Source organism: Gekko japonicus, unplaced genomic scaffold (assembly GCF_001447785.1).
Source record: "Gekko japonicus isolate JY-2015 unplaced genomic scaffold, Gekko_japonicus_V1.1 scaffold149, whole genome shotgun sequence".
Lineage (NCBI taxonomy): Eukaryota > Metazoa > Chordata > Lepidosauria > Squamata > Gekkonidae > Gekko > Gekko japonicus.
In genome coordinates this window covers 1,091,173-1,117,607 of record NW_015172556.1, presented here as the reverse complement: position 1 = coordinate 1,117,607, position 26,435 = coordinate 1,091,173, and the positions used below count along the sequence as shown (strand labels likewise).

General features: G+C 40.0%; 1 protein-coding gene across 1 annotated transcript in view; it reads right to left on the bottom strand.

Annotated features, from left to right (window-relative positions):
* Positions 1–543: 543 nt before the first annotated feature.
* Positions 544–26,435, bottom strand: part of PHF2 (PHD finger protein 2) — a 161,158-nt gene continuing 135,266 nt past the window's right edge. Inside the window, exons 15-23 of the mRNA XM_015421187.1 lie at positions 25,974–26,152; positions 25,454–25,527; positions 24,780–24,937; positions 15,942–16,219; positions 10,771–10,866; positions 10,000–10,109; positions 5,872–6,130; positions 2,996–3,061; positions 544–756 (exon numbers count right to left, since the gene is read on the bottom strand). Coding sequence (XP_015276673.1) covers positions 668–756; positions 2,996–3,061; positions 5,872–6,130; positions 10,000–10,109; positions 10,771–10,866; positions 15,942–16,219; positions 24,780–24,937; positions 25,454–25,527; positions 25,974–26,152 — 1,309 coding nt within the window. The 3' untranslated portion in view covers positions 544–667. The remainder of the gene's footprint in view (positions 757–2,995; positions 3,062–5,871; positions 6,131–9,999; positions 10,110–10,770; positions 10,867–15,941; positions 16,220–24,779; positions 24,938–25,453; positions 25,528–25,973; positions 26,153–26,435) is intronic.

The window sequence follows — 26,435 nt, the reverse complement described above, 5'->3', positions numbered from 1 at the left end:
ACTCTGAAAGCCACCTTGAACTGCTCATAAAATAAATTCATTCACCCATGGCCGTCAGACGCCTGCTTACAGGAAAGGCCTTTAGTAGGCTGAAGTGCAATTTCAACTCTTCTATTGAACAAAATGTATATATCATGATCCAGGTAAGAAAATTAAATTTTCCAGTGTGCATTTAATTTCCCGCACATATTATAAAGGCATAAATCTCATCTCTCAATCTAAGTTGATTGAATGCAAATTTTAAAAAAAACTCAGATCTTTTGCTGCTTAATCAGATACCTCTTTTAAAACTGGAACAGTTGATACATGAAGTGTAATTGAAATTAATGTGCATACTGTTAAAACAACTTCTTCACTTATAAACAAGTTAAAGGGATACTTTCCTAAAACTGGAATGATCCTCAGTGTCTTGGAGTATTAACTTTTTGCGAACTAGTCACTCTCAGCAATTTGAGAAAGGACATCTATATTAAAAAATATTTATAGCAGTATTCTGTACATGTTTTAACTGCTGAAAGTTAAAAAGAATTTATTAAAGTGGTGGCAAAAAGTTAACTGGTATTGTCCCTAGGATGTTGCACAATACTACTGAAGTCCTTCAAGAGTTGAAGAGTTAGTGTAAGCTCAGGACATTCTGAACTTTGATAGTCCCAGTTGTGGCAAAATTTTAGAGGAGCAGTTTCCCATTCCGATGAATCTTCAAAATCTTCCCAAGCCTTTGCTTAGCTGTGGCCATACCTTTTTTTGTACGTTTCCCTGGAATTGGAAGAAAAATAGACATGCTGAGTCACAAAACTATATTTATAAATAAACAAGAAGTTTATAGGGGGGATGAAGTAAATGTAAATGATAGGGGGATTTTAGTTGGGGGTTTTTTGCTCTCACGTCACAGCTGACATATGGGGTTTTCAAGGTAAGAGACATTCAGAGGTGGTTTGCTATTGCCTGCCTCTGCGTAGTGAACCTGGTATTTCTTGGTGGCCTCCCATCCAAATACTAACCAGGGCTGACCCTGCTTAGTTTCCAAGACCTGCCGAGATCAGGCTAGTCTGGGCTATCCAGGTCAGGGATAATAAGTTAGACATCAATAAATTTGTCCATGCCCAAAATGATGAGACCAAGATTCAGAGGTGAAGCTACCCCAGTTAAAAATGATGTGCAAAATTATAAGCTTGTTTTAAACCCTTCTGAAGTTTGGATCTGACTTCTAATGGCTTAAGGTGGCATTGGTACTATGACTGGTGTGGAGGAGGGTTCTACCAGCATCCAAGGAGAACATTTAAGACATAGACTCTGCTAATGCATTCCCAGCATTTTCAAGATTGCCACTGGGGAACCTGGAAAAAACAGTTCCAATGGCTTGAGCTGGGAGGCACCGAGATACTCTATTTTCTAGGCTCAGTGGAAATATTAGATTCTTCGGAGTATGCTGTGTAAGAATCTATTATTTTGAGTGAGCCTGTGAAATGGTGGTGTTTCTCAATTTTATTGAAAACTTCAGAAAAATTATTAGTTCTTCCTCAAATTCCCTGTGAAATTTCAGAAATGCCAAAATTTATTCCAAGGAAAGCCCAGACAAGCTTCTCAGTCAACTATGGCCCCTGCCACACGCAGGGGAAAAGGCGCTTGAAGGCGCGGCTTTTAAAAGCCGCGCCAATGTTGACACGGCACGGCGGGATCCCACGGATCCCCCGGCCGCGCCGCCTTTTCTCCCCGGCGCGATCAAACGCCGGGGAGAAAACACGCCCTACCCGGGGGCCGGCCGAACTGCGCATGTCCGAGCATGCACAGTTCGGCTCCGGCCCGGGGTTGTGCCGTCGCAAAAGATGCGGCGCGATCAAACGCCAGCTTGCCGCGCCGCGTCCTCTTGAACCACCCAAGGTAGGTGGTTCATTTTGCGGCGGTTCTTCCCGGGTTTGGGCCAGTTCGGGTGCGGAAGCAGGACGCTTCCCAGATGTGGTGGTGTGATCGCGCCGGTTTGATCCGGCCCCGAACTGGCCCGCTCCCGGACCAAATCGCCGTGTGTGAACGGGACCAATATGTGTTAAAAAGCATTCCATATGTTCTGTATGAGCACATGTATTCCATCAAAGTGAAAGGTATGATAAAGGGTTCTTTCAACATCCAGTTAAATGAATAGCTGTAATCAGTACACTGGTAGTTTTCTCCTTCCACCAATCTATACTTCAGATCATTGCTAATGCTGAGAGAAAAGTGGTTTCCTGAAGGCCAGCTGAGATGAGATTTGTGGCTGTGGTGAAACTTGAATTGTGGATTTTACAAACCACATCTTAGCTACTGTGGAACAGTAGATCTCCAAAGAATGTTCATCACTGTTACAGCAATAGCAAGTCTTATCTGTGTGAATCAGTCATCATTGATCAAACACCACAGACAAAATTTTCATATCTCCTGAAACAGTGAACTTTATACTGGTGGCTTGGTCTGCAGAGATCTGATTCCCCACTCATTCTTTAAATTCACTCTATGACCATGGACTGGCTATTCTTTCTCAGTCTTAGAGAGGGGCTTCCAAACTAGTTTCGGTATTGAAACTACATTATTGCCCTGATGAACAGCCTTTGCTAGGAGAAACTTCAACTCCTATCTGGCTGCTAGGCCCAGGAGAGGTAATGCGGAAAACAGCTCCTTCCCATCCTTGTTACAGAATCCCACAGGATTTAGTTCTATTACCCATATGTAACAAGAAACCACTGAAACATGTCATCAAAAATCTGGAGTATGAAATCATCAATATGCCGCTGTATTTCACTTTTAACAACAGAGGTGAGTTGATGGACATTCTGAATGAGTGTATGGAGGTGGTAATGGGCTGGATGAGGACCACTAAACTAAAGCTCAATCTAGACAAGACAGAGGTGTTATTAGTAAATGAGGGGGGTGATTGGGGTTGAAAAGCCAGTCTGTTCTAGATGGAGCTGCATTCCAGCTAAAGGAACAGTTTCATAGTTTGAGGGTGTGATTAGATCCATACCTACAGAAGAAGGTTCAGTTGTCTTCAGTTTACCAGCTTCAGTTGGTGCATCACCTGCAGGCTTTCCTTAAGAAGCAAGATTTGGTCATGGTTATCAGTGTTTGATTGTATCAAGTTTCGGTCATTGGAACGTGTTTTACATGGGGTTGCCTTTGAATTCTGTTCAGAAACTTCAAATGGTTCAAGTTACTGGCTCACAAAAAGCTACATATTTTAGAAGAACTGCACACAAGCACAATTTGGAGTGCTAGTTTTAGTTCTTATCTTTAAAGTTCTACACAAGCCAGGACCAGGATATCTGAAAGGCTACCTTCTCCCATATCAACACAACCACAAATTAAGAGCAAGCTTTTAAGGGCTTGCTCTGTGTCCCAAACTCTCAAAGTGGGGTGGGCAGTCACCAGAGAAGGCCTCTTTCAGTAGTGGCACATCAGTCCCTAAAGATATCTGCATGGCTTCTAATCTGTGAAGATTTAGGTGCCAAATGAAACAAGCTGCTTACCTTAATGCTGTCTTCTGTAATCTTATGCTGCTGTTTTCTTTATTGTTTTTAAAATATTTTAATGTATTTTAATTGTTTAACTGATTCTATTGAAATCTGCTTCAGAGATATTTTGAAGCAGCAGTAAACAAATGAATTGGCCCTCAGTCATAACTGTTTCTAAACATTCATGATGAGCTAAAGAACACACTTGAGTCCTGAAAGTGGGGGAAAACTTCATACTTGTGGTAACCATCTGTTAAAAAATCAGCAGTTGAAATCTGCTCAAGCTAAAGTAGCAGGTGTTAGTTATTTACATCAGCAACATTTACTCCTTGATATGTTTCTTTCCTGTGGTTTCTGGAGGGAACTGAGGCATGGCTAAGATCTTAGATGCATGACTTGCTGCACAATACAACAACCAAACACACTTAAATATATTCTACTATGTAAACAAGTTTGTTTTACTATTGCCGTCTCATTATTATAAATCATAGACATTTCAGTGGAAAAAATCCTGTAATTTCTTATTTATTTAAAATATTCCTATCCAGCTTTTCTTCAAAGGCCAGACACAAAGTGGCTTACATATCAGAACTTAGCACAGTCCATCCCAATGAAAACAAGAGAGAACCCATCCCTGAGAACCAGACAAATCCCTGCACATCAACTCTTAAACATGGTCAAAGGTGAGTTCAGCCTATTCTAATTGCAGAATTCTCTGGATTGCTATAAGAAATCTTCCTCACTTGATCCAGAAAACTATTTCAAATGCCAGAGCAGCAACAGAAAAGGCCCAAGCATGGGCTGAAGCAGATCTCATTGGTTTACAGGAAGGCACTGTTAATAAAGCTGAGAAGATGACAAAGGTTTCTGCACAGGTGCATATGGGGAAAGGCATACCCTCTAAGGTATGAAGGTCCCATGTCCTGAAGTGCTCTAAACTTTGAACACAGAAGTAAATGGGCAGCCAATGTAGATAATTGGGGTCACATACAGATGATGCTTTATTCCCATTAATACTTGTGGTGCCATGTTTTGAACCAGTTGTAGTTTCTGCATTGTCTTCAACAGAGGCCCTGAGTAGAGTGTGTTACAGTAACCTAGTCTTGAGATTCCTGTAGCATGCATTAGCATGGCCATGTCAGCTAGGTCTGGAGGGGAGATTCTTCCCTTGTCAAATATAGCTGGAAAATGACATTCCCTGTCACTAGACTCAATTGTTTCTCAATAAAAGAGCAAGGTGTAGAGGACCAGTAGGCTCTTAACTGAGGATGACAAAGACTAGTTCATACCAAACAAAGCAGGCAAAACCACCCCATCCAGGAGCTCAGCCTTCCCAACCAGCATCATTCCTGTTGTGTCAGGATTAACCTTCAGATGCTCTTCCTGCCTCTAGACACTGACCTAGCACAGATACGGCTGCTTCCGGAAGTAATATATGGCTGGGTGTCACCAGTGCATTGATGACACCCAACTCCAAAGTTCCAGATGATCTCATTCAGCAGAATTACATAGGTATTAAAAACCAATTCGGTTAAAAGTGACGCTTCAAAGCACTCTTGATTCTTCCTGGTTTTTTAGAAAATGGAAAAGCTTCACTGCTATAGCACAGCCATCACACAAAATCATGTTTTAATTAACTATGGTTAGTGTGATTGTTTAACTATGGGCCACTCCAGTAACTATGGATTGGATACCACTGACAGGTACTGATCCCCACCCCACCACACAGTCCTTCCTGATCCCTGGGAAGTTTATTCACAGGGTTTATGGCACCCACATGGCCATAAAGATCAGGAGGATACAGTGAGGAGGGCAAAATGCTTCTGCCTCTTGCGTGAGCAGAGCTCCATTTATGGAAGGGAGCAATGTCACTTTTCCCCCCCTCCTCACAGTAGCTATTACTCCATATACTTTCTGAGACCCTGGGAATACACTTTCCCAGAGGTCAGAAAGGACTCCCAGGAGTAGGAGAAAGCCATGAGGATTGGCCATCCTTGCACAGCCTTCATGCTGGATCCAACCCTATGGTTAGTTATGGTCCATTAAACCAAAATCTGGAACAATCATTTGAGGCTGTTTTATCATCCACTATTAGTTTTAAACTTTCTTAAATCCTGGCTTGTTTTCCAACAGCACCCTCAACACGCCGTAAGCTGGAAGAGTATGATGTTGATAAAGCCAGCATTTGCTGAGGCAAACCAGGAATGGAATGATAATCTGTATGCCAAATCCTGGTTTCACAAACTAACAATGATTAAAATATACCGTAATTTAGTGTTAGGTCTGAACTGAGCCTATATATGATTTACTAAAAGTAAAGTGAAACAGTTCTGTTCTGCCAAAGGAACAAACCCGTTAACTAAACAACACATAAATCTATGAACACTACCTTTGGCAGCTGCATTATTCTGTGATGATGAGGGCCTCCTTTGTGTGAGGAAAACTCCAGGAGCCATGGGTTGAGAACCTCTGTTTACTTGGGCAACTCCGAACGTGCTTGCACCAGCTGTGTACTCATGGTCTGCTAGACTACTGCTGTGGGACTCCAGCTTGGGTTCAGGAGAGCTGCTTTCCTGAGAGAGTTTATTTGCGTTGTTGGGTGATAACTTCTTTTTGGTGTTCTTTTTCTTCTTGCCCTTTTGCTCCTCCTTCCAACAGATAACAACATTGTTATTGGCTTCATAATAATGGCTACTAATAAACACTGGTACATTTTGCATTCTTGATATCAGATAAATGCAAGTGTTAAGCTACACATACACAAAAAGGGTCCTGCTAGAAGCCGCACAGCATGAGTATTTTATTTCTTAAGTTCAAGAGCGAGGTTGAATATAAAAACCACCCCATGATCAAATAATTTTATCAGCATGAAAGTGATGCTCATATTTTATTAAACAAGCTCTTACTTTTTGCAAGCTATCTAAGCTATGCAATGCATCCCAATAGTGACCCAAAAATGAATGCAGAGCGCTTATTTTCCAGTTCTGACATGGGTCTCAAATTCAGATCACAGACAGGGGGTCTGCTACTATGTTCAGAAGAAATAGTGCTTACAGAGCAAACTAAGAGTAGAACTATTTATATTTGCTATATAAAGTGTTTTATCAGTCATATTTTTAACCCATTCTCCCTTCAAGGAAACCTCAGAGTTTCATGTGTATTTCTCCCCACCTCCATTTTATCCTCACAACAACATTAGGTAGGTGAGGCTGACAGAGTGCCTGAAGATCCCCCATGGATGTTATTAAGATTTCATCCATCCTCACATAATAATATGAGGCATGTCATTAGAACGTTGGCTTCATATATGAAAAACGATGAAAAATCATAGTACCCACTATTGCAGAAATGAAAACTTGCAAAAATTCAGCCTATGTTGTATTTTGTTAAATTATGAAATGCAAGCTTCCAGAATTGACAGCAGTTGCCCCACAGTCATAAACCGTATACTTCAGTGAATGAAGTACCCTCAAGTCACTGTTTAATATTTGTGGTAGCCAAGTGCACTGTGCAATTTAATTGAGATCTAAAATGGCTGCAGCAAACATCAAAGGAATGGATAAAATGACCTTTGATATCCTATTTCAGCTCCAAAGTTTTGTTTTTTTTAAAAAAAAAAGTGCAACAGAGTATAAAGCCAGTATGAGGTATATGGCACACCCTCCACCAGTGAACAGGTATTGTCTATGGTTAATCTAAATGCATGAATAAGGAATCAGTTGCTTCTGGCAGTGCCTTGTTTACAATGGTCTAGGACAGCAGTCAAATGCCAAAATGATAACAGAAGCCCATGAGCTGGCCAAAAGGTTAGAAGCATCAAGTTATCAGTTACGGCAAGGATATTACTGCAGGCAAGCTAAGCTGCCAAAAGTAAAGAGAGGGCTTAGAAAAGTTTAGTTTGTCATGATTATGAAGAAAATCATGACTTATAAACGATTATGGGATGGAAGGAAGGATTTATGAGTTGCTGAAAACATTTCTTAACCAACTGAAATAAAATAGTTGATCTGAAGAAGTGAGCAGTAACTCATAAGAACTCATACCCTGCCACAAACGTTGTTAGTCTTTAAGGTGCTACTGGATTCTTGCTCTTTTCTACTGCTACAAACACGGCTACCCACCTTGAAATAAAATAGACAATTTTAGAGTATATTTAAGGATCCGGTTAATGAGTTATTAAATGCAAGGCACATTCTTATTTGATGGTATATTCTATAATTTGGCAATCGGGGGATTTAATTATCCGTTAACATATTTGGTTTCATATCTCGCTGTCAATGTTTGCTTGTTGTACATATTTGTTGGTTTTAAAATTTGTAACGTATTTATTGTATATCTAGGGGTGCCAAATGCAGCCGGGGGGCGGGGAATCCCCCATTTCGAAGCCCCGATTCCCGGCGCGCCCCACCCCCGTGTGCGCGTCACCCGGAAGTGACGTCGCACGCTGGGGGCGGAGCCACACCATTTGAGGGGAAAACAAAGAGTTTTCCCCTCAAATGGCAGCCATTTGAGGGGAAAACTCTTTGTTTTCCCCTCAAATGGTGTGGCCCCGGCCAGCGTGTGACGTCACTTCCGGGTGACGTCCTGGCGGCGCGGGCGCGCTTTGCGCGCGCGCACACACATCCTCCAGCGGCTCCCGGACCGGCCGGAGGATCCCCCGCCTGTAAGAATATCACATTTGGCAACCCTATGTATATCTCTGTTGTAAGTGACCCCGAGCCCTGCTCGCAGGGGAGGGTGGCCTAGAATTTAAGAAATAAATAAATATTTCATGAATAAATAAATAATAATAAAGTCCTATTTATCAAATGGAAGCATTAAGCACATGCTTGATGGTTTTCTTCAATATTTCAAAACAACATACAACTTAAGTTAGTGATAGGTCTTTATAGTTAAATGGCTGCCACTGATAGTAACTGTCCTGCATTTCCCTCCTAATATCCCTGGTAATGTTTAGAAATGCAGAAGATGTGACATGATGTCACCACACTGCAAGTTTTCCTGACTTTGCAGAGGTAACGAATCAAGTTCAAGTGGGGGAGAAGGAAGGGGGAGCTCAAACTGGTGGCATTACCTCATACATTTTGCATTGCTAAACATTACAGGGAAGAGAGGAGGAGATATTGCAATCTTAGAAACAATAATCAGCACAGAGACAATTCACAAAATGTCTAACAGTTTAAATTCATAGTTTAATTTTCCAACTGAAGTCAGTGGGACTTAAAAATGCTTAACTTTGCCAGGTAGTGTGCTGGTAATTTAGATGAATAAAAGCTATACTTCATAGCATGTTTTTTAACAATCCTCTTTTGGGTTTTCAAATATGAAAGGAGCAACTGATTACACAATTGAAAAAATATAAACATGGGCTGCAAAGTTTGGCTTTAAAAAGATCTCACTTTCTTTGATACTATTTCAAAAGCATCCTTACAGTCAAAGCATTTTTAATATCCTTCAAACACAGAGTAATCTTAGTGCTCACTGGATGTTTCATTATAGATTCTTTGCCATATACACACACATTTAAAAATAAGTCAGTCATTGGCCCAATTATATTTCAGTAATGACTCATTCATTGTTCAGTTTATTCTTTCCCCCTGCTTTAGCAGAAAACAAGAAACATTTACTTCTGATATAGGCAAGTGTGTACACTAGAGTTTACCTTTCCTTTATTAACAATAAGATCCTTTGGCCAGATGTCTTGAGCCATACAATAAAATCACAGTTCAAATACTGAAAACAATGACAGAATAACTGATAAAGGAAAATTATACCACTAGTAAAATCATGGATAACCCGATCTTGTCAGATCTTGGAAGCTAAGCTACCCTGGCTCATACTTGGATGGGAGGCCTCCAAGGAATACTGTTTATCAAAGTTTTCTTAAACTAGCTGTTTTTTTAAAACATCCTTCCTAGAACTTTGTAGCTGGATCTGTGTAAATGTATGCACTGTGTAGAGAAGGTCAAAATGCTGAACTCTGTGACATTAAAATATTTGGGTCTTGCCAATATGCTCTTTCTGAAAATAAAGTCCTAGAATCTCTGAAAATTTGAACCTTAGGGTCTGTCTTAATGCTCTTGAACTTAAAACTGTCTTTGCAGTAAGAAACTTTAGACTTCAGAACTACTTTCCAACAGACAGCCAAGCCATTTGCGATGCCAACTGCTGTGTAATCTTTCAAGGATGCTTTAGCAAGAGAGTCCTAACTCTGCCTATGATACTTTTCAGTACATGAAATCTTGACTCTACCTATTCCAAAATTCCCCTTCATTTGAAACAGGATTTTGCAGTTCAAACCAGTGTTTCTAGAAATAAGAGTGCGCTTTGGGAACCAATTCCTAGGAACAGCTGCTATTTTCCTACTTACTTGAAGTGTTTATACGACAAGACATTATTTATAATGATAGTAGAAGTTCTTGTGATAAGACCGTTTATATAATCTAAAAGTATAAAGAAGCAGTTTCTGAAAAGCAGCAGTTTCTAGGGAATAGTTCGTACATAATGACAAACTCACCTGCTGGGATAATTTGGCAGCAGCTGCCGCAAGTCCAGTTTCAATAGAGGCGACTCTTGTACCTTCTCGGACAGGTCTGTCTTGCCGAGGTACTGATGGGCCGACTCTTGCTAAATGCAAAAGCAAAAAATTAATATTGGACAGAATGCAATGTTAAGTTGTTGCACTATATATACTAACAATGCCATCCTAAGTAGGTCTACTCAGACTTCTACTTAGGTCTAGTCAGTGAGAGCTTGCTCCTAGGAAAGATTTCTTAGGATTTCACTGTCACATATAATCCAGAACAAAATTCAAGTCCAACGGCACCTTTAAGACCAACAAAGTTTTATTCAAGGTAGTAGGAAAGAGCAAGAGTCCAGTAGCACCTTAAAGAATAACAAAATATGTGGCAGGGAGTCACTGCTCACTTCTTCAGGTCATTCTTATTCGAGGTATAAGCTTTTGTGTGCATGCACACTTCTTCAGATATATTGACATTTGGTACATCAAGAGCACCTGGTAGAAGCGATGCCATGCCAAGATGTCCTAATCAGAAAATTTCCTCCCCAAAGTATATTTACTTTGCAACAATCATGTATTTTCAACGTTGAAATAATGTATGTCCATTCATTATTGGCACCTATTAAGTATATGTAATTTATTTTAAGTAGATGTATTTTGTGGTTTCTTCGGATCACTGGGGAAAATACGTCTAGGTAAATTGTGAATTAAAATATTTTTACTGTATTTTTCTGTATACTTTTGGATTTGGAATATTAGAAATGTTACCTGTTGGGCTATATGGAGCATCATCAGAACTTTTCCTTTTCTTTGATCGGGACTTGAATACTGGATTATCTTCATCTGATTCAAGGGAGGGATATACTATATGAGGGAAAAATACCAAAAGAGAGTCTGATGTGGTAGTGAACAACAGTCATGTAAACCATGGAGTAAGGACGTCCCAGGTCTGAAATAGCCTAGAGGTGAATCAAGTCTGGGAGAAATCTACACTAAATACTCAGAATGATATATCTGATAAGTATGAGTCCAATGGCACCTTTAAGACCAACAAGGTTTTATTTATGGTGTAAGCTTTCATGTGCTTACACCTTAAAATAAAACTCTGTTGGTCTTAAAGGTGCCACTGGACTTCAACTTTGTTCTTCCGCTTCAGACCAACATGGCTACCCACTTGAATCTATCTCTGATAAATATTATGATTCAACACAGGCTTGGATTCACTGGTAAATTCTGCAGATGGAAGGGACTTCCATTCATGAAATGTGACTTCCTTTGCCCTTCCCCCTGCCGCAGTCCCAAATGTTCACTAGTGCAGCTTTTGAGGGACTGGGGACCCTCTAGGAAAAGCATGAGAGGATATAATCCATGGGATCATTGACTATCTGAGTTACACGCATACTTTGCCACTATTTTTCACCCTGAGTTGTCACATCATTCCTCCAGTAAAATTTGATCATTATGAATATAAACCTTACAAGGAAGAAAGATAAAAGAAAATTTCAGCCACGGATCTAATAATAAAAATATAAGAGAAGAACACCAGTACCTGATTATAGGGACTGAACATGGTCCTTACTTCTATGGGAGTCATATGGTATGGTTAGAAATGTATCTGGTAGTTAATTCTGAAGTTCTAGTCTGGTCAAAGCTTATCCAAATCATATGGGGAACTGCTGAGTGCAGAGGCAGCCATGCAGGCTTTTAAAAAAAAAACTAGCAGCCCCCATATGTGGTCTCGGAGACCCAGCTCCACTGGGTCTGCATTCCCAATTCCTAAGCTAAATGGCAGTGCTATTATTTATCTATTTTTTCACACCTAAATGAAGCTATCTAGAACGTGGCTTTAATTTCCATCTTCCTTTGGTATGACAACACATGATTTTAAAGTAACTGCATTAATTTAGCCACTGAACTGAAAATCTGCTAACCAGATGTAGGACAGATGGAGCCTTAGCAAACCCAACCATCTTGCAACAAAGCAAATCTATTAAATAGTAGCTTAAATGTATCATGAGAAAGAATGTTGGTCCTCCTAATGCAACCCTCTCTTCTTTCAAACCGTCTCATTTAGATCGTGCCTATACATTATACGTTCACCCAATTCTACAAATCATTTAACTTGAGCGATATGCAATGTACTGCAAGGTACTGCAATGGCAGGCTGGACTCATGGTTTGTCAAACATATTCAGTGTTTTAAAAAGAGGGCCTTGTTTTGATGGAACTTCAGAAGGTTTCAATGTGTATGTTAATATTCAGGACATCAAATGTTGAAAGGGGAAAGAAATTACAGGTTTTTAAAGGGCCATAGCCAAGGACCACCATTTTTTAAAAATGACATTTTTACCTACTTTGCTAAATATGTTTTATATTTTGAAGCTAAACTATTAGGAAGTCTTCTTTTAGTCTTTAGGAACATTTTAGTGTATACTATTGGTCCAGACTGGCTGAATGTGACAACGTTTCACTAATAGTGTAACAGTGTAAATCACTAACTTCAAAGGCTAGCTTGCTTGCAGAGACTTTTCCTTTCTTTTCAAACAGTCACACACTGTTTGCAAACTGCTCTTTGCTCTGGCAGGAGTGGTGAGTTCAGCCAGCCAGCGGGAGGTGGGGGGTGGATGGGAGGAGTTTCACCCTAACCATGAACCGCCCACATTTCCCCCCTGTCTGTCTTGTTTGTTTGGCAGATAAAATAATGTGAAAACAATAAAGTTTCTAAAGAAAGCTTTTGCATATCTAAACTCAGCTCTTGGTTCTGAGACAATGCAAGCCCAGTACGTTGAGTCTGCTTATATCGGCAGATTCAGTGATGGCAGCTGAGGTGGTATTGTGTGTTGGTAAGCAATGCTCACCCATCTGTTTTTTCCCCCAGAAATCCCCTGACAACCTTGTTATCCAAAAGCTGACACACAAAGATTTTGGGCAAAAATGTTTTAGGATGCTACACAGGAGGACCATCTCTGCTTGGCCAACTAACGTCCCTTTCAGGGGCATTCCTTAATCTACTTTGGCTTCTGAAGGCAAACAGATTTCTTAAGGTTCCACACACCATAAGGATAAAATGCTCAGATCCCATCATTAATAGCGCTTTAATCTGAGTTTGCCAAAACATGTTTCAATTCAGTTTTGTTTTTGTGCTTTGTCCTTTAGGTGTGCAAAACCTTTTACAAAACCCATTTGCCTTCAGAAGACAAAGCAGGTTTAAAGAGTACATATTTATTTATCAAGTCAATTCAAGTTTATTAGTACGGTCAAGCGACCAGCCAATATAGAACATTACCAAGAGGAATAATAATATAAGATACACTATAAATACATAAAATTCAAATGGATATATATAAAAGAACTTTAAAACGAGTACAATATCTCATTAAAACAAAATAAAAACAACGCTAATTTGTCATCAACTCACTATCTAAGGTACAAGCTTCCTCTTTTTAAGGGCCAGGAAGCAAAATTTTGCCACAGCTAAAGATATCCTCTCTTTCCAGTCTTCCAACAAAAAAATTAAAATCCTCAATTCCGCAAATTTCAACTGGACATCCAAGGGTTTAAATTTGGACAACAATGGGAAAATTAACAGCTGTCTCTCCCTAGCATAAAAATTACAATGTAACAAAATATGTGATACCGACTCTATATCAAGATTTGTACAAGGGCAACATCTTTGGGAGATAGGCCAACGCAAAAACCTTCCTTGTAACAAATTAGAGGGTAGGGCATCAAAACGTGCTCTAGAAAAAGCCCATCTATAGCCGTCATATGTGATGTTAGAAAGATATGGAGCGGGAGCAAAACCTATCCAGGATTTTAAGGCTCCATATCTTGAAGGTAAGAGTGCTTCTTCTGTCTGAGCCTCTATATCTATTAGGCGTTGGGTTACTATAGATTTAGCTTTAGTCAATCCTAGCTCCCTAAGAACAACATTCGCTGTACATTTAGGTGCATTAAATAATGCTCTAATAAATTTGGATTGAACTTTTTCCAGGTCCTTAAAGTTATTATCACTTATTGTAATTACTTGCGTACCATATGTGAGTTGGGTCAAGACCTTTGCGTCAAATAATTTCAAAGCCGCTAAAATTACACCTTGGCCCTCCTTTCTGAAAAATTTGATAATAGCATTAACATTTCTCTCAGCAGAGCAGATTGCGGAGGCTATATGTGCTGAGGAACTGCCATTATAGCTGAAAATTATACCTAGATACTTATATGTTTTAACTTGCTCTATAAATTGTCCATTTACTCTCCAAGTATCTTTCTTATAAACCCTGTTAAAACGAATGATCTTAGTTTTGGTATAATTAATCGTTAATAATTCCTCGTTACACTTCTTACTAAAGATTCTTAGGGCCCGTTTAAGACCAACTCTGGTTTAGGACAGTAAGATAGCATCATCCGCATACATCAGTATTGGAACCGCCTTTCCACCTGCTTGTTTGTTTTGCTTACTTATTTGCATCATTTATAATCCACCTTTCTCACTTGGATTCAAGGTGGATTACAGAGTAAACCAATGCAATCAACAGGATTGGGGATTCAATAAACAATACCACAGGATAAGAGTTGTAGAACCAATCAGAAATCTATAAACAGGAAGCAAAGCATAAGCATGAGTCTTAACATGACACATTAAATGACAAAAAAAATTACACAGTAGGATCCTTGGTTCAGTAAGCTAAACACAGTAGTATAGACCATAGTCCCTAACAATTTATTTAAGTGACTTTGTCAAACATTCAGTATTGTAGAGCTGCGGTGGCTCAAGTGGTTAAGACGCTGAACTGCAGGCTGTGGAAGGTCGGTAGTTCAGCAGTTCGAGACCCGAGTGTGCCGCATGACGGAGTGAGCTCCCATCTCTACTTCCAGCTCCTGCCAACCCAGCAGTTCGAAACCAAGAAATTGCGAGTAGATAAATAGGTACCACTTCAGTGGGAAGGTAACTTGGTGCACCTTGGTGTTTAGTCATGCCGGCCACATGACCACGGAAATGTCTTCGGACAGCGCTGGCTCTTCGGCTTTGAAACGGAGATGAGCACCACAACCCTAGAGACGGACTCGACTGGCTTTCGAGCAAGGGGAACGTTTACCTCTTTGCCTGCATAGAAAAGCTCTCTTGAATAATCCAGTTTGACATATTTTGTGGAAAGCCAGCAGAGTGGCAGCCTTCTTGATGGAGAGCACAATGGAGAAGGCATGTGTAAGGGCAGTTGTTGATTTTGCCCATTTGCAGGTTGGCACCTGCAGAAGACCTTGCTCAGATAAACAAGCCTGTCATGGCAGCACTAAGACTATGCAGAGTTCATCAGTGTCTAGCGCAGGGGTCCCCAACGTGGTGCCCAAGGGCACCATGGCACCCACTGAAACCTTTTCTGGTGCCTGCCAAGTGTTTTTAGGAAGTGGGTAGGGCCAGGCAGGGCTTCTGCTCAGCAAGGCTGCTGGCTGACTATCAGGCCACAGTTTTCTGTTTGCATTGTTTTGTAATACTGTCATTGCATTGTTTATTGGAAGTTTTATGCCTCATTCGTTTTTATATTTTGTAATCCACCTTGTGACTCAGTGAGAAAGGCAAGCAATATATGAAGTAAATAAAATAAGATGAACAAGTAAACTACCGTATTTCTGTCACACACAAAGAAATTGTCAAATGGAATCAAAGTTGTGAAGCCGCTGTGCCAGCCGCCTGCCTCACTTTGCATACAGCAAACAAGTAAGATGATACAGACCCCTCCACCACACACACACACACACACATACACACACACAAATATTCATTCTGACTCACAATAGCCTGCTCCCAAATTTCCTGGTCTCAGCCTTTTTATTGAAGCATCTCCTAAATGTATACACATCACTGGGGGTTTGCTGCTGAACGAACAAACCCGGTAGAAAACTCCCCCCCCAAAAAAACCAAAGATACAAATTCTCCCCTACCATAATCAGAATCTTTAAAGCAGGCATCTAGGTGATCCTGGTCCTCATCGTAATCTTCAATGTCAATGTTGTTTTTTGCACTCTTCTTTGGCAACCTCTTGCCTGCATTTTTGTTGTTGCTGCTTCCCGTTTTTTTGGAATTTGGGGCTGAGAGAGAATTATTCTTAGCTTGGTTGGAGCCCCAAGAAGGCTGTAGGCAGGAATCTGAAGACTGAAGGTTTGCCATTGACAACATTCCTTGGATTGCTTCCTGGGTGCTGGGAGATGCAGGTGGCTGACTGAAGGGGAGAAAAAGAACAGCTTTCGATTCAGACTTTTTACAAACAGTCACCAGTGTCATCAGTTGCCAGTGATACTCTTTGGGTGCTCACACAGTACACCCAAAAGCATAAGAGAAATGGATGGACTAAAAAAAGATCTAAATGGAAATGCAGAGAAATCAGATGGAACATTTCAGTTATCTCAGGCATTCTAATCCAAGGCCTTGAGATACATATATTTAAATACAAAAGACTGTAAATACAAAAGAATTAGAACAAAAAACTTGCAGACCTGAAAACCACTACTGTTTATTTGGATTCTAGAAGTTTTATTGAAACAAATTAAACAAGATAGAACGATACAAGGCTTGAACATTAAGGGCTTTTCATATAAATATAGGGCATTTGCGGATGACGTAATGTTTATTATTGAAGATCCCTTGGAAAATATGCCAATATTATTGGATAAAATAAAAGAATTTGGGGACCTAGCAGGCTTCTATCTAAATAAAGAAAAATCTAAGGTGTTGTGCAAGAATATGTCAGAAAAGAAAAGTAAGGACTTACAGAATAAAACTCAGTGTGAAGTAGTGAAAAGAACCAAATACTTGGGTGTAGATTTAACAATGAAGAATATAGATCTATACAAAAATAATTATGAAAAACTTTGGAAAAAAATTCAACAGGACATTGAGAAATGGAATACCCTGAATTTGTCATTGATGGGAAGAATTTCAGTAATTAAAATGAATGTACTGCCAAGATTGATGTTTTTGTTCCAAACGATCCCAATTATCAAGGATGTAAAAAATTTTCAAAGGTGGCAAAAAGAGATTTCAAAATTTGTATGGGCAGGAAGAAAACCGAGAATTAAGCAAAAGATTCTGTTTGATGCAAAGGACAGAGGAGGTTTCCAATTGCCAAACTTCCGATTATACCATGAAGCGGTTTGTTTGACTTGGCTGCAACAGTGGATTACACTTAGTAATAAAAAGTTGTTGGCATTGAAAGGCCACGACTGTAGATTTGGTTGGCATGCTTATTTGTGGTACGATAAACAGAAAGCTGACGGGTTTTTTAAGCATCATTATATTAGAAGGAACTTATATGATACATGGAATAAATATAGGAGGTACTTTTCGGATGAAAGACCTCTTTGGATTGTCCCTGCAGAAGTTATAACACCATTCACTGTCCATAAAGGGAAAAACTGGGTACCATACAAGAACTTGTTTAAGGTGGTGGGAAAAAATTTTGAAATGAAGGAACAAGAGGAATTAACACTTAACTATGGTTGGCTACAATATAGTCAGCTTAAAGATTTCTTTAAGAAAGATAAAAAACTATTTGGTTTTAGAGAAAAATTAAATGAAATAGAGAGGGTATGGTTTGAGGGGGAGAAAAAAGTAATTTCGAAAGTATACAAAGTGTTGCTACAATGGTATACTGAAGATGAGGTAGTGAAAGAACAGATGATAAAATGGGCAATAAATATGAATAAAGAAATAACTATGTCGTCATGGGAATTTCTATGGAAAAAATCGTATAAATTGTCAACTTGTGTTAACCTAAAGGAGAATTGTTATAAGATGATGTATAGATGGTATATGACACCTAAAAAGATTGCTAATATGAATACAAATATGTCTAGTAAATGTTGGAAATGCAAAAAATGTGAAGGCTCGTTTTATCACATGTGGTGGACTTGTGAAAAAGCTAAGAACTTTTGGGCTGAGATTCATGCAGAAATGGAGAAAATTACAAAGTGTAAATTTAAAAAAGAACCAGAAATTCTTTTGTTGGGATTAAAAATGGAAGAAGTCAATATGGCGAAAAGAACTCTAATGTGGTACATGATTACTGCTGCAAGAATGACATATGCCCAATATTGGAAACAAGATCAGATACTGGAAGTTAGCGACTGGATAAGAAAGCTACTATTTTTAGTAGAAATGGACAAAATGACACAAAAACTGAAAGATATGGAGGCAGAAGATTTTTTTGAAGATTGGAAAGATCTGAAACAATATTTGGAAAAGAATGGAGATGTAAAAGACAATTTGTTTTGTTTTGACAACTATTGAAAATTGATGTAATTTTATTTGAGATACTTGTATTTTAAGTAATTGTTACCTGTGCAAAAAGTAGATTTGGGAAAATTGAATATTGAAGTATGGGGCTGGAGGTCGGAGCACTGCTGGAAGCCGGACGAGGGGGAAAGGGTGGGGGGTAGGATATAGGTTAGGAGTGTAATGTTGAATATAAGTTTATCTTGAACATGTCTAAATATATCCTAATAAATTGTTTAAAAAAAACAAAAACAAACTGATAACTGTATCTCTTGGTTAAACTGTCTGCTGTTATAGCAACTCGTACTGCAAGTGGTTCTGAAGTTAGAGCAAGTCAGGCTTTGATGCTTCAGCTACTTCAGATTACGTTTCTATTATGTATTGCATTCTGGTTTCATATGCCAGCTATCAGGATAATACTCTATGGATGCCTATTATCTTCATAACTCACCCTGTTAACTTGCTTTCTGATCCCTTTCCATTCTATCTCAAAGCATGTGTTTTTGTGTATTCACTACCTTTTCCATTTCATGCATTCGATAGAATAGGTTCTTACAAAAGGTTATCTTCAAACAAACTGTGTTATGCTGCAACAAACTAGTTAGCTTTTACGATGTCACTTTGCTCTTGCCTTTGTTGCAACACAATAACATGGCTGGGTTTTTGGAATGTATGAATTGTGACTGTTCATAAAATCGATATGTAGCCTTTATCAAAATCAGGCTTTTGCCTTATGCCTCTGGCTCTTCTATGTACTTCTAAGGCCTGTAAGAGATATAAGGCAGTCAAGCAGACCTTTCAGTTTTATATAGAAACTTCAATGTTTGTCTGAATCTATTGTTAGCAGGCTCACCCTGAGAAATGTGAAAATTTGTGTGCATTCCACACATCACAGCTATTCAACTAACTCATAACAGGTGACTAGTACAAATATTTCCTTGTTAGGTATAAGGTTACTGAAAAATATTTTATTATGACATTTCATTTAAGCAAATGAGTTGGTTCTAGAAAATAATCAAGTGGGAAGGACTGCAAACATAATGGAGGACAGGTAAGAAATTGAAACGTAAAATACAGGACAGCTAAGCACAGAAAAATCCATCAAGGGCAAACCTCAATTCTTGGGGAAAAGAACTACTACGCACAAGCAGGATGATTAGGTTGTCACTGGCATCTCATGGGAAAATTTAGAAGTTGCAGTGAGTAACAAATTTAACACAAATCAACAATTTAATACTGTGGCTCAAAAAGCAAACAATATATTTGGCTGCACCAGCAGGAACATGGTACCACCACTCTGGATAACTGGTTTCAGTTCTGGGCTGAAAGATGCTCAAAAGCTGGACCCCATGAAAGGTCTACACAGCCTGCACTTAGCCCAGCACATGGACAAGCACACTACTATGCCATTTCAAGCAGAAAGCTGACTGGAGCATATAGGGATGCCATTCCCCAGTTGGGGGTGGGGGATCCCCCAATTTTAGAGCCTCTTCTCTGCCACCGGCCAGCTGGGGGAAATCCTGCCCCCACTGCAATGTAATGGCATCACATGGAAGTGATGTCATCATGTCAGTGATGCCACGCAGCAACGCACTGGTATTTTGGGCAAAACTGTATGGTAACCATAGAGTTTTGGCCAAAATACCAGAGCATTGCCATGCAATGTTGCCAACATGATGATGCTACTTCCACATGATGTCATTACATTACATGCTCCCCCCCCCCACTCCCAGAAAGTCCCTCCCCTGCTGCCAGGTCAATCTGACCTGGCAACCCTAGAAGCATTCCTTGAATTCCAGGGTTGGACTCCTTCCTTGTCAGCTGCTCCATAGCTTTGCTGTTTCCCATTTTTCCTCTTAGCAGTGTAACTGCATAGATAAAGACTGCTGTATTTGAACCTTGGGCTTCTAAGGAAGGGTTCTGCCCTTCTACATTAAGTAGAGGCAGGAATTTTCCCAATGTGATTTTTCTTCTAAGGCCCTCAAGCCTCCTGCTTGAAAAGAAAGGCTTAGTGTTTTCAAACGCAGGTTAAAGTGTGTATTTATGTGAACTTGTTACTCACAAGTGACTCCTGGGTTGCTTTTTGACAGATCTTGAAACATCTTTCCTGAACTCCTTCATTTAGTAAGAAAGAATGGGGGTGGTGAACATTTGACCCTTTTGACTATGGAAACAATTTCAAAGTGGAGGGCTGATGCAGACACAGCCTTATCCTGACTTAAACCTTTTCTTTGACATTGTGAGAACAGGGTAGCACAACTGTTGTTTCTAAATGAAAGCAACTAAATGAAAGCTGGTACAGCAATATTAAATATACACAACAAGTTTTCATTGGAGTCCTACTCATCGTTATATACTAAAAATCAGCTGACCTAGTTTTAGCAGCTATTGACTCTACGAGAGATGTGCCTGTTTTCTCCAACTTTTTCTTAAAACCTTGAACTCTAGATACAGTGGAAACGGACCATCAAAAACTGCCTGCTAAATGGGCAAATTAGAGAGGAAGTGCCTAAAGCAAGACAAGGTTAGCAAATAATCTGATCAAAAACAGTGGCTCTGAACAAGTCCACACACTAGAAGCATGCTTCACAAGCTCTTGAAGTGACAAAACATTAAGGCAAAAACTACTGGTAGCCTTTGCTCAGCAGGCTCCATTCATTGAAATGGATCTTGCACAGAAGAGGTTTGCCTTGGATTTTGGCTTTGATTAAGGGCCATGCCACTTTGCCTCTAACAATATTCTGTGGGCATTTTCATTTTAGTGAGGTTTGCACAGGAGACATAGACACAGGATTATGTCCAATGTGTTTTTCATTAGGCATATTTGCAGTTTAGTAATTCTGGATCTGTTCAAAGTGAAATACGAAACAGGAAGCAATTATTAAGGTCTAGAAAGTCACATACCGTTTCTGTAGCTTTAGTGATTATTGCTATTTTTTTTAAAAAATGAGAGCAAACTCTTTGTTAACTTAAAATTACAAATGAGAGCATCTTTAGACGAAGTGTGTGTGGTTTATGCCAAATACTTTATAGCATAAATACTGGTTCTTTCACTGAATGGCAATTTTAAATTGAGAGGGAACATTTGCTTTACAAAAATATACTTTGTAACAGCAGTAATAAGGATTTGAAGGATGGGGGGCGGAACTGAAACATTAAGAAACCAATGACATTTCTCTCCCAGTTTTTCTCAGCAGAAAAACTGGGAATTTCATCAGGCACTGAAAATAACTCCTATGAAATATTTCTCTTCAGAATGAGTGAAATTGTATTTAAGAAAAGGTTTTATTCACTTAGTGGGGGTAATATAAAGATTTTTTTATGGAAGAAATTTGAAAATGATAATTTTAGGTATACAGTGGACATATACAACATATTTTAAGCATATATTTAAATTTTAAATGTGACTACTTTTCTTCACAGTTAATAAACTATGATGTGCACATACACTGTTGAATAGTTGGAGAGCACTCCCCTCTGCAGTGGTTGAGGGGAGATATAGAAAGACTCCCATGCATGAGAGGGTTTGCCCCTGTGGAGCTGGTATGGTTGAATCTATACAACATGTCTTGTATCAGTATGGTTTCTACCAAGAAATTCGTGCAAAATTCATTCTTCCTTTCCTTAGAAAGCCACAGGACTGCCCTGTTTCTGAGATTACTAGGAAGCTCCTTACCGGTGCAAATCCCCAAATCACAGCTTTTTGCGCAATGTTTTTTTGTGAGTGCTAGCAAAATCCGTAAAATGATTTTAAGCAGTGGTTCTTAAATTTAATATATTTATTTGAATCTGAGATATCTTTTATCAAATGTAAATTATATTTTTATTATCTGTTTCTTCTTTTATGTATATGCGTGTATATGATTTATGCTGGTCTTTGACCATATTAATAAATCTGGGGGGGGGGGTTTAATGTTTTCAGTGTTATAAAATTTAACTTGGTGTCCAACTACAAGCTGGGAGTCCACAAAACTTGTAAGGGGGGATCCCACTCCCCCCCCCCATTGCTGTCTGGCATGACTCCCTTGGAGCCCAGCCCCAGCAGCAGTGGAGTCCAGGTGCTGCTTTAAGCCCAGAGGGGTTGCTGGGCTCCACTGCTGTCATGGCTGAGCCTGGAATGGCTACCAAGCTCCACTGCAACCGTGGCTGGGATGAGAGAGGCTGCTGGGCTCTGTTGCTGCCACAGCTGTGCTCGGAGCAGCTGCTGGGCTCCGCTGCTGGTGCGGCTGGGCTTGAAGTGGCTCCTGAGCTCTGATGCCTTGGCTGGGGCCACTGGCAGCTCCCAGGCTCTGTTGCCGCCACAGCCACTGCTGTGCCCGGACCTTTCCCAGCTGCTCAATGGTAACCATGTTGTCTTTATTTTCTGTTAAATAAATCTTCATTGTTCCTCTCCATCTGTGTCTTGTCTGTCAAGTCAAATATCTAAGAAAACATTATCTCCATTTACCACACATATAATTACAGCCTTAGTCTAACAGGTTTCCAAATAAGAGACCATTAGAGAGAATGTAGCTTACACACTACCAAGCCATTACTCAAGATCTTACAGCAGCGTTTGACATGGTCGACCACGATCTGTTGACCCATCGCCTCACCAAGATAGGAGTTTGTCGGGTAGTCTTACAGTGGCTTATCTCATTTTTCCGAGGTAGGGGACAGAGGGAGCACTAGGGGGGAAGGTATCAACTAGGTTCCTCTTAACTTGTGGGGTTCCTCAGGGGTCAATCCTCTCCCCAAAGTTAACCACCTATATGTGCTCCCCTCACCCAGCTGGCATAGAGTTTCAGGCTGAGGTGTCACCAGTACACTGATAACACCCAGCTGTATCTGCTGATGAGTGGCCGCCCAGACACCATCCCACAAAATCTGGGCAAGGGGCTGGAGGTCGTGGTGGGATGGTTGAGGAAGAGCCAGCTGAAACTGAATCCAGCTAAGATGGAGGTTCTGTGGCTGGGTGGGGGGATTCAGGATTGGGGTCCCAACTTCCCACTCTTGATGGCACACCTCTAATACTAGTGCAAACCGTCAAGAGTTTGGGTGTTATCTTGAATATCTCCTTGTTTATGGAGGCCCAGATCATGAACACTGCCAAGCTGGTGTTCTTCCAACTGCATCAGGCAAGGCTACTGGCCCCTTTCCTGTCTCATTCTGACCTAGCAACAGTAATCCATGTGTCACCTCGGACTGGATTACTGTAACTCACTTTATGCTGGCCTGCCCTTGAGACTGATCCGGAAACTCCAACTGGTCCAGAATGCAGCAGCACGGGTCTTGACGGGAACATCACAGACTGTACACATTCAAGCTGTGTTGCACCGGCTACACTGGCTCCCAATGGAGTACCAGGTCAGGTTCAAGGTTTTGGTACCGACCTTTAAGGCCATGAGTGGTCTGGGACCCAAGTATCTACAGGACCACCTCCTCCGGACCACCTCCTTCCCCTGAAGAGCTTTACACTCTGCTGAGAACAACTTACTGGTGATCCCTAGTCCTAGTCCTCGACCAGAGCCATAGTTCTGCTCTCTCAAGGACAGTTCTGGAAAGAGCTCTCTCAGCCCCACCTACCTCACAGGGTGTCTGTTGTGGGGAGGGGAAGGGAAAGGAGTTTGTAAGCCGCTCTGAGACTCCAGGTGAAGGGTGGGATATCAATCCAATCTCTTCTTCTTCTTCTGGTTGAGGACAGCAACAGGTACCATCTTACCTGGCAGTTCCTTCCTCTCCCCCCACCCTGCCTTTCCCGCTTACTGTAAGACAGTAATGCATACTGTCTACTTATTTAGCACCATTCTGATGTTATTTTAACTATTTTAACTTCTGGATTTTAAATTGTATAGCTATATTGTTAAGTGTCCTGAGCTCTGAGAATTCAGAGAAGGGCGGTATATAAATCCAAGATATAAATAAATAAAGCTTGTTTCCCCCTTTTTATTTGATTGTGGGTAGATGGGATTTAAATAACCTAGAGGAGAGGCCAGAGTGGGGGACTAAGTATTATTCAGTCCTGAAGGCAGTTGTCTCAGAGCCCCCATCCCCACCACTATAGCTCCCACAGAGGTCATTTTCGTTATTGCTGTTGTTGCTCTTTGTAGAAATTAGTTTTCAAAATGATTTGCTGTTTTTTCTGGGATTCTGAAGCCAGTTTCCTCTAATCTCACCTCTAAAGAGCCAATAAGCAGGGAAATAAGCAAAAAACATTGTGTTGTATAAATGAAAACTGTTCTCATTTTCTCTTAATTGAGGCATTTCTTCGTAAATAAATAATGTTCTTTATTGTCTTCACTTCGGTGGATTGCCATCATCTTTAGCAGATAATGTCACTGATTTGTAATTGAACTTCAGATATGTTTTGCAGCTGCCTGCCTTCAGGGTATGAAACATCCTACCTCACCCGCTCACATTTACTACCTAGAAAAATGTTATGGTAATGGGAAATCATGGCTAGTGTGTATATATGAAATATGAACATCAGATTACTGAAAGAGGAGGTATCAGCATCCACTTTTGCTTACCTGTTGGTGTTATACTCTAAACCGCCAACCTCCTTGCTTGCCTGTAAAAGATCAAGAATTTCTGCTGAACTTCCAGTCTCTTTCTTCACTTTGGAATTGCGCCCTGGCTTAGCATCTGTGTCAATATGAAGAGAATCTTCATCTGATGAGTCATCACTCTACAAAAGTCAGGAAAAAAAATAAAAAATTAAAGTGAATAGATTATGCTAAATAGGATCTATACTTCGGTGGGTATTGTGTTATGGTACTTATTCATCCCCCAGGTTTTCCTGTGACACAGAATCCAATGACAGGGGTATCCAATGCCAATACATAGGACAATATAGTATGGCCTTTATGGAGTAATGCTTGGATTACCAGCATTGTATGACTGCAAAAAATCACTGTGAAATGGTTTAAATTATCCAAGCCATAATTGCACTGAAATTAGCCAAGGAGATTATCAATGAGGAAGACAATTCTGTTTCTCTAACCCTGTGTTGTTTGATTTATCATATTCACCATACTCAAGTTGTTAAAGAACTCAGTTTTTATGTAGGCAGAAAATATTAGGCCTTGCTATACTAGGGGACAGTTTAGTACTATGCTGTTTTGAGAATATACTTCTACAATGGAAATTCTACTATGAAAGAAACGCCCTACTAGGAAAGAGAATAACAATGACAGTTGAATACCTTGTACAATACTGATTCCACCTTTGGCTTCTTAATTGGTATATGTTGTGCAGTTTCTTTTTTATCTGATAAAACTAGAAAGAAATTGAAAACAGAGTTTGCTTTTATTAATTCCAGAAATTACACACAAATTATATAAACAGAAATGGGTTGGATCTAGTAGAATATTCACAAGAGTTAGTACAGTGAATTTTTCCCCACCTTCCCCCAAACCACCTGCTGTTTCCTTTGAAAATCCCCTGGAAGACTTGAGGGTGTACCACTGAGAACGTTTCTGGTACAATCACCTCTTCCTCTCCTTTGCTGATGCAAGCCACAACCAGAGGATAAAGGAAGCAATATTGCCTGATACTACCCAATAACTCCTCATTGACACAGTGCCCTGTACTGTGGTGCATTTTTGTAAGGCTCTCCCACCCCTTCAAGACAATTTTCAGAGCAAACAACAGGCTGCTTGAGGAAAGGGGAAGGCAGGAATTTCAAAGGATGATTGTTTTAACATATGAAGAAACATTCTTACAGGGCAAATCTCGTTTTGTTGTGTTCTTCTTTCTTCGAATTGGAAATTCATCAATTTTTAGTTCTCCATCGTCTGAGACATACTCGTATTCATCTTTCACAGGTTTTGTTTTATCTTCCTTGAAATTTTGTAATGATCCGAATACACCAGGATTCAGCTGGGTCTTTACTCCTTTCGAACTATTTAAATTAAGGAAATGAAATGAGTATGAATGTTGCATATTACAGTATTTCCAATTTGCAGACTTTGTTTGTGTACAAGAAATGGCAGGTGTGTACAAGCAATTGGTGTTTATATACAAAAGCAAGAAGATGAAGCCCACTTATAATATCATTGCGTTATGCAGGGCTAGACAAACCCCAGGTGCCATGATGCAATGGTGGCTGCCAGTGGGCAGTTTTACAACTGTCTTGTGATGGATGATTTGGAAAAGCCCAGTTTCCAGGCAGCAAAGCATTCAAA